The 9,364-nt window shown below is 43.8% G+C and overlaps 1 protein-coding gene and 1 long non-coding RNA gene across 2 annotated transcripts; both read left to right on the top strand.

The window, feature by feature from the left end:
• The first annotated feature begins 1,183 nt into the window (after positions 1-1,183).
• On the top strand, positions 1,184-5,414 carry LOC121813305. Its single transcript, XR_006053629.1, has 3 exons — positions 1,184-1,193; positions 2,457-2,459; positions 5,301-5,414. It is a non-coding gene; the product is annotated as an uncharacterized LOC121813305 (long non-coding RNA).
• A 20-nt stretch (positions 5,415-5,434) lies between these two features.
• Positions 5,435-9,364, top strand: LOC102306426 (H-2 class II histocompatibility antigen, E-S beta chain; the record flags this gene model as incomplete). Its single annotated transcript, XM_005952442.3, is given in 4 exon segments — positions 5,435-6,708; positions 6,795-7,067; positions 9,024-9,237; positions 9,318-9,364. Coding segments are annotated over 4 exon segments (583 nt in total), but the record flags the coding sequence as incomplete, so codon positions are not given.

Below are 9,364 nucleotides of genomic sequence, written 5' to 3'. Positions count from 1 at the left end.
AGCAAAGCAAACTGTGGGCTGTAGAGCCTTAAGTACAGACAGCAGAGCAACACAGAGACAGACAGAGCAGACGTCTCTGTGGCTTCCCTTTATCGGGGCCAGTAACTCCACCTCCTGCTGCTGCTGCAGGGTAACTTTCCACTCGTCCTCCAGCCAAAAACAGCTGGTGCTGGGTCAGGGGCTGGTCAGGGGCTGGTCAGGGCTCTGGATCAGGGTTATCTGCAGCTGGGTGCCCTTTGATGAACTCTTTGCTTTGCCTTATCACAATAGGTCACAACACAGTCAAACGCCACATATTAATCCTAGTTGTTAAATCTCGCAACAAGCAGAATGCATCAACAGGTGCTCTGACAGCAAGCGGCATAATCTTATGATAAACATGTTAATAATAGTTGACCTAATTATACAGGTTATATAGTATTGTAATGATCGTTAAGGTGACTTTACTGTGATGTGTTCAGTATCTGTTACAATGTTACCACCTTAATAACCCACGGTGAGGGCAAAACTACTTGAAAGTTACAGTACATATGTTCACTGCACATAGATATATAGTGCATATAGTTATATAGGTATACTTTCCCAACATTCCCCTGGTCAACCAATTTAAGACAAATGAATTCCTGTTCATGTGCAAAGCAGACGACACAACATCCCTGAAAGAATTCTCAAGAAACTTAAAACGAGCCTAATTATAGGAAAATGAAAATAAGGCATGAAACATACCAGTAGACACAAATTACATCCGTGGATTACAAGACACCATGTGTGAAATTGATATAATTAAACAATTAATTCCCAGTTTTGGATTTCATCTTGGTGCAGCTTCTTTTTCTGAACAAAGGTCTCAGTGTGAGAGTGTGGGCTGTGAAATGTCCTTTGATAGCTTCAGGGTTATTTCTGGAGTTCCACAGGGCTCAGTGCTAGGACCAGTTCTGTTTACATTACACATGCCTCCTTTAGGTAACACCACAATAGGCACAACATACCTCCGTCATGCAGATGACACCCTCCTCCATGTATCCAACACACACCAGTCAACCTGCAGGAATGCCTCCAGAAACCAAAGACCTGGATGACCTCAGAAACATTTTGCTCCTACATTTAGATAAGACTGAGTTTACTGTCCTAAAAATCCTTACACATATATGGTATCTAACCAGATACTTAGTCTGGATCTTTAACCAGGATCTGTCCTTCAATGCACAATTAACAATTGTAAAACTGCTTTCCTCCCATTTTGCACAGCTCTATCTCTAAAATTAGAAATATCCTGTCTCACATGAGCTGAAACATAGTTCATGCATTTAGTTACTTCCAGGCTGGACGACTGTAATTCATTTATTATCAGGATGTCCTAAAAACTCCCTGAAAAGCCTTCAGCATGAATACTGACAGGGACTAGATGACACAGTATATCTCTGTCATCCGGTCGGGGGCAGGGATAGCTCAGTGGGTAGTGTGGACGCCCCCACTGAACGGCTACCCTGAGGCACTCCTGAGGGTCCCTGCACACTGCTCCCCGGGCACCTGATTTTTCTGCTGCCCACTGTTACACTGAGTTACATGCAGAGAGAGTAATTTCCCCACGGAGATCAATAAAGCATACGTTATTAGCATGACAGCCTTTGTTCTTACGGTAAAGGAGCCATTGAAAAGCTAAAGCAGCTGTAATAGACTAATCATACACATTTACACAGACATGCATGAATTTCAGTTTACAATCATACAAAGTTCCCTAATTGGACCTTGTTACATATTTGGGTGGTTGACTCTGAGGCAGACAGTTTACCCTGTAGATTGAACTAAGACCTTACAAACGTAAGAAGCACAATGACAACATTCAACAATTACACTTAACAACCCCATTTCCCTTAATTTGAAATAATACATGTAACTGAAATCCTTCTGGTTTGCACCGTAATATCAGCACAGACAGGAGCTCTGAGTCAGCAACACTTTAAATGAGACAGTGAGAGTGAGGAGGTCCCACAGATGTTTGAGGATGCAGCTGATGGCAACATCAATGAACTTCCAATATATTGGAAAATGCATGGACGATATCATCACTAAAACCACCGTCTGCAAATATCCAAAGCAGAAACCCTGGTAGATGAGGACATTCCTGCTAAGCTCAAAGTGCGGACCTCTGCCTTTAACTCAGGGCGTTCTGATGCATATGAAGCAGCCAGGTACGACCTCTGAAAAGGGGCCACAAAGGACTACAGGGACAAAGTGGAGTCCAGCTACCACAGCTTTGACGCCAGGTGCCTGATGAATGGACTACGCTGCATCACTGACTACGAGAAGGAAAACACGGCAGTGTCCAGCCCACAGCGTCTCTCGCAGACGAGCTCAACAACTTCTACGCTCGTTTTGTTGCAGACAACGAGGAGCCGCTGCTCTGTCCTCAGGAGCACAGTGAGGCTGTAACTTCTGAAAACAGAAGCTGTGAGATGGTCTTTCAAAAAGGTCAATCTTCACAAAGCTCTGGGACCGGACGGCATCTCAGGCCGGGTTCTCAGAGCGTGCGCCGACCAGCTGGCAGGGGTGTTCACCAACATCTTCAACCACTCCCTGAGGCAGTCAGGGGTCCCCACATCCCTCAAAACAACCACCATCATCCCCGTTCCTAAGAAATCAGAGGTCTCCTGTCTGAAATGCTACTGCCCTGTTGCACTGACATCCGTCATCATCAAGTGCCTTGAGTGGCTGGTCAAAGGTCACCTCTGCTCCTCCCTCCATGTTACATATCTGCAAAGTTTGGCATGAACGGCAACATCCCTCCAAATTTCTACAATCTAAGACCGAGAGCTTGCTGACGAGCTGCATCACAGTTTGGAACAGAAGCTGCTCTGCAGCAGCAGGAAGCCACAGAGCATCACTGGCACGAGGCTTCCTGCCACTCAGGATGTTTATCCCCAGCAGTGTCTCAAAGCACACAGCATCATCAAGGACCACAGCCACCCAGCACATCAGCTGTTCTCCTTGTTACCATCTGGCAGACGTTACTAAACCTCCAATAATATTCTAATGTAAGAGTGTTAATAATGAATATGTCTTTATGATCTCCTGTTAATGCTCACATGTGGCCTAATTCCTGTTATTTGTTCTTTTAGGATTATGAGTGAACTTTATTGTCATTGTTGTCATAAACATATAAATACAGAGTAATGAAATGCAGTAAGACGAGGGCTGGAGCTCTGGGCTTTAATCTTAGGAGTTTGTTGGGAGGGTCACTGATGCAGCTGCTTCATGTGGTCCACTGCAGATATGATGGATAGTTAGGTGATAGTTGTTCCCCTCCTACGCCTGCCGACCCTTAGTCGTCGTCCTCCGCCTGACTCCTCCACTCCACCTTTGTGCAGGCCCCATCGCTGACCCCGGCCTGCGTACTGCCGGTGTTGCTCCTCCACAGGCTCTGGCCTGCTGATCTGTGTTGTACCCTTCAGTTGGTGAGCTCCTTCATCTGTGAGCAGTTATCTGTTTTCCTTCATGTCAGGAGAGTCGTTATTGCCAGTGTGTGCAAACATCAGTTAAGTAACTGTTTTCTCTTCCTGTGAGCTCCACCTCTTCTTACTCTCTCTTTCTTTAACTTCCTTTTCCTCTTGCTTACATGTTTCCTCTTCCACAAACGGTCTAATCACACTCTCCAGTGTGTGTGTGACTTCCTGCATCTCTTACTTTCTCATTCTCAGTTCATTCCTTAAACATATAAAGTGCAATTTGCTTCTTTTGTTGAGCAGTAAAAATCCCTCTGATGTTGTGGGACTCTCAAAAACTTAATTCCTGGTTCAAGCCTGACACTCTGTCAGTGTTTCATGCTCCTCTGATGCTCTTTGAAATGTTGTTTCTATTTTAGCCATAGAAGAAGGATTGCACGCAGTCTGACCAGCATCAAGGCAAGTGTTTCAGTTACCACTGATCTCTTTATGATCGTCTCCCACACAACACAACTGTGCTCTTTCTGTCCCTCCTAAGACCCTCCCTCTCTCTCTCTTTCATGGCATGTCTAATCTCTCTTTGCTGTTTGGGCTGATTGGGACCTGATGAGTGTAGAAACAAAGAATCACCTGATTTCTTTTTTAAACCTGATTTTTGTTTCTGAGAAAAATGAGATCCACATATGAGGACATTTGTTTTAAAGGCTGATCGAACAGTGACAGTTTAATGTCTATAATGGTCCAGACAACCTAAGATGTGATGTCACATATGTGGAGGTTAATCAGCTATTCTAGTGATTCAAATAACTTGATCAGTTCTGCATCACACAGCTGTTATTCCTGTTTTTCTTTTCCCAGACAGATATTTCTGTTCTTTGAATTTAAATGGTTCTTTTCCTCTAAAATGCTCAAGTGTAGCTACTTTGCCTTCATTCCTACTTGTTTGGGAAGAGCTGTGATCCAGCTGTTTGAGTGTATTTTAATTTCTTATATTATATTTGGAGATGTGTTGTTTCCATTGCCCTGATCACCTCCTGTGTGTATTTAGTGTGTGTTTCATTCACTCTTTGTCAGGTCGTCTGTGTATTTCCCCTCCATGTCATGTCACAGTGCTCATAATCACCATAGTTTTTCATAGTTACCTCATTCTTGGGGCTCTTCAGGTTGTTTTGTTGCTTTAACTAATTTATTATTAACACCCATATAAGATTATGCTTAAAATGAACGACTAATGTAAAAAATTGTGTTTTTTCTTTATATATGTTTGTTATGTAAATGTGCTTTTATTTCTTCACTCCACATAAAATGTAAAAAATAGTTGTTTATTGTCTGTTTACAATTCAAATTAAAACTATTTACATTTTTTTTGCTTTGGGGTCTGGGCTGGTTCAGGTGGATGTGGTGGTGTACTGCATGCTGCTGTAGATGCAGCAGCAGCAACAGTTGCAGACACACTGGCACCTTCATTAATATCACACTCAACTGACTGTGTTTCATCTTCCCATTGCACTGATGGCTGGGCAGCTGTCAGGAGCCTGTGCAGGTTGTGGGGCGGCTCCATGTGATATCCTCTACACTCTGGCTTTGTGTTGTCAACAACATTAAAATGCTTCCAGATTTGGCTTTTCTTGGTGTCACTTAATGACCCAGGTGATTAAAAACATGTTCAAGAGGCTGCGTGAAAGTTACAGTGCACATGCTCAGTGCAGGTAGATGTAGAGTGTATATAGTTACATAGACATACATGTCATCCTGTGTCCTGTTTGCCTCCAGATGTGGAGCTTCGTGTTTCTCTGTGTGTGTTTGTTTCTCCAGATGTGGAGCTTCATGTTTCTCTCTGTGTGTTTGTGTCTCCAGAGGTGGAGGCGTCTGCTCGCTCTGATCCAGGTGTTGGACCCTCTGTGTTCTGTGGAGTGGGTCTGACTCTAGGTCTGGTCGGTGTGGCTGTTGGAACCTTCCTCCTCATCAAAGGAAACGAGTGCAGCTGATTGGCTCACGGTGACGATGTCATTCTATGACGAGCTCCTAATCAGTGTGAGTGTGCTGTAGGCGAGTGTGCAGAGTTCGCCTGTAATGAGCATCAGATCCTTTGTTCTGGTTTACCTGCCTCAGCTGACGTGCTTAATAATGGAACATCTGTATGAGCTGTGCCGTCAGCCGCTGGTGTCAATAAAGTTTAACTCTGGAATTCAAAGCAAAGCTATTTTCAGCTGCTCTCGCACCACCAGCAGATTTTACCTGGACTCTGTTCCTGCCACAAAAGTGATGAGACTGAGATCAGTTTGATGTGACCTCAGTGTTCATAAACAGCTATGATGTGTCTTTGTTTACCAAACCGCGTTTCAGATTTTCATATATCAATAAAGTTTAATGACGGATTGTGTGTGTGTGGAGTCAGACTTTGAGCTCTAACAGAATGAACATTAATGATGTCTGAATTTGTCTTTGCAAACACAACGATGTCAAACTAAATCCTGATGAAGACTCTGCTGATGAAAGCAGGTGAAAGAAAAATCAATGAGTGTTTATAGAAATGAATCTAACATGTTTATATTCCAGATGTTTTAATATCTGCCATTTAAATTTACTCTGAATATGGATAAAATCTCATTCTGATTTAATTCAGTTTAATTTCTACAGCACAAAATCACAACAACAGTCAGCTGAAGCAGCTTCATATTGTGATGCAAATACTCTTCCATGACGCAACATTAATACGAGCTGAGGTTCATCTGCTGCAGTCTGACTGGTTTATAAATGTGAATCTGAATTTCTCTGCTTGAATATTTAAATGCAGATTGAAGGTAATGTTAATGTTACAGAGAAATGTGATCCAGCTGCTCTGAAGAGCTCGCCATGATGACATCACACTGTGGCGTCCACGCAGGAACATCAGCCACACACCCACAGAGCTGACTGTAACTCTGATCACTGTTACAGGTTCATTGTTACAGCAGGTCTGACTTCAGTGTTGGGTGCAGATAACTATTATACATGAATATGTCTCCATGACTGCAGACTGCGACTGAAACGTAAATGAAAGCAGGTTTTCAGTTTGCTCCGCTTTCAGAGCTTTAACGGACAGAAACACACGTGGGGGTGAACTATGAGCTGATCCCACAGTAACAGATGACGCTGTGGTCATGTGACCTGACTTCCTGTTTCTCGAGCAGCTCTCCGTCAGACTGAGTCAGTTTGTCTGGAGAACTTAGAAACATGGCTTCATCCTTCCTCTGCCTCCTCTTCATCAGCCTCAGCACAGCAGGTACCATCAACACGCTGACCAGTGATCACTAATACACTGATCGGTGACATGATTCGCCCTCGGTCTGATGTTCTGTTTGTTCTCAGATGGATTCATGACTTACAGACTGTCTCGCTGTGACTTTAACTCCACTGAGCTGAAGGACATCCGGTTCACCGACTCTTACTATTACAACATGATAGAGATCATCAGGTTTGACAGCAATGTGGGGACGTTTGTTGGATTCACTGACTTTGGAGTGAAGACCGCAGAGGCCTGGAACAATATTCCTGCGAGGCTGGCTACCATGAGGGCTCAGAAGGGGACGTACTGCAAACCAAACATTGATGTCAGATACCACAACCTTATGTCTAAATCAGGTGAGCGTGCGTGGTCTGTGTGACATCATCAGGTGTTCCTGCTGACCTCACTCTGAATCATTTATGATGGACTCACAGCTGCAGCTAATTTTGATGATTAATAACTTTAATAAATCATCGATCACCGAACATAAGACGCCAGAGACCGACTCTAACCTGCGGCGCCCCCTGCTGGTGACACAGGCAAACTGCAGCTGTTCCTCATAACACACTCATTATACTATTTTTTTAAACTCTTTGAGCTGAAAAATCATCCACAATTGTTTTTTAATATTTCCATATACATATTTTAACAGCACGGAGCAGCCTGACAGGTTAATTATTTCCTTCTTTTCTTCTAGTTCATTTATTTTAAATATGACAAATATGAAACACTGATGTCTGCAGTTCATTTATTGGCTGTGACCTATGACTCAGTGTAACAGTGGAGTTATTCAATATGAGGCAACACTTATAAAGTTATCATCAGAACACACACATATAAATGTGACTGCTGTTATTTAATCTGTGTGTGTTTCACTCTCTACAGCATCTCTGCAGTAAAGTGAGCTAAAGTGCTGAAACAGCTGCTGTGCTGACCTGACTGATCAGTGAAACGTAAACACACACAAGCTGTGACTGTGTAACATCAGAAACAGAGAGTGCAGGGGAAGCTGTCTGATAGTGCCAAGTCATCCTGTGTGTTCTGCTGTTGGGTTATAGATGGTTCGATCTACGAGTGCACCTAAACACAGCATGAATGTTGAACCACACGAGCAGGCTGTTTACAGCAGTAACTTCCTCTCCAGAGTGAGACGGTGCAACCTCAGAGAAAGAAACGTGTGAGAAGTTTCCTCCATCAGGCCGCAGCTCTTATCTGTGTGACTGGTTACAAATATGATAAAATAAACAGGCAAAGCGCCCCCTGCAGGCCCCGGATGGTACAGTCTGATCAAAGTGCCTTCCATCGGGGCCTCGATCACAAGCTCCTCCACCGTTGTTTGCAGCCCACAGATTTACACCATCAGCTCTTCCAGTTCAGGTCCTGTCGCCTAGCAACCACCACCTAGAATGATAATGTAAAACGTTCATTAATCAGAAGCTCAGAGTTTTGACTTTAATTTTGTTAAAATTTTAAATCGAAACATATTGTAAATCAAATAAACGTATCTATCAAATATATATAACTTTGACTACAACAAGCAGCAGCAGCTTTCATTCTGTGCTGTCACCACAGCAGATTTCCGAGAGACATAATCTCTCCAGTGTGTCGTGGGCAGTGTTGGGTGTAATGCGTTACTGTAATTAAATTACTTTTCCACTGAAAAAGTAGAGTAACTAATTACTGTTCATTTTAGGTATTTTAATTACAGTTACTTACATTGTAAAATAAGTAACCTCCTCCTGACCTCCTGCCTGGTTGGGCAAACTCCCTCAATGCACTCGATGCACCCTTGGGTATCCTTAAGAGGATGAAGAGCTGGTCCAGTGTTCCATGTATAACGGACGGACTGTCCTTTCCAGCACCCTGGCATAGACCTTCCCAGGGAGGCTGAGTAGTGTGAGCCCCCTATAGTTGTAAGACATCCTCCGGTCCCCCTTCCTAAAGATGGGAACCAATCCAGAGGTACCACCCCAAACACAACCAAAACATCCCTAAAACATCCAGAGTCTTCAGGAACTCAGGCTGAACCCAGAGGCTCTGCCACCAACGAGTAGTTTAACTGCCTCAGTGACTTGACTCGCTGGACATTGGTGGGTCTTCCCCCTCGTCGCCAGGCTCTGCTTCCTCCACGAAAGACGTGTCAGTGGGATTATGGAGGTCCTCGAAGTATTCCTTCCACTGCCTGACAATGTCCTCAGTCGAAGTCGGCAGCGCTCCACCCGCACTATTAATATGCACTGTGCCTTTTAAATAAATGCATTCAAATTATACAGAGAACGTTAATGATAATACAAACTAATAATGTCTTGCAGCTCCGCCCACTGTCAAACTTCACTCCACCACGCCTCTCTCCAGTCACCATCCTGCCATGTTGGTCTGCAGTGTCTATGACTTCTTTCCCAGTAAGATCAAAGTGAGCTGGCACAGAGACGGACAGGAAGTCACCTCTGATGTCACTTCCACTGAGGAGATGGAGGATGGGGATTGGTACTACCAGACCCACTGCTACCTGGAGTACACACCCAGGTGAGCATCATGATAATAATAGAGCTAAAGTTTAAACATTTAAAGTCCAGATCTGAGAGTCACTAAAGTTTATGTTGAAGGTCTGGAGAGAAGATCTCCTGTGTGGTGGAGCACGCCAGCCTGGAGA

This window comes from Haplochromis burtoni, unplaced genomic scaffold (assembly GCF_018398535.1).
Source record: "Haplochromis burtoni strain Fernald_Lab_line unplaced genomic scaffold, NCSU_Asbu1 Contig_1448, whole genome shotgun sequence".
Lineage (NCBI taxonomy): Eukaryota > Metazoa > Chordata > Actinopteri > Cichliformes > Cichlidae > Haplochromis > Haplochromis burtoni.
Note: the sequence above shows the minus strand (reverse complement) of the source record. Positions and strands in the feature narration are given on the sequence as shown.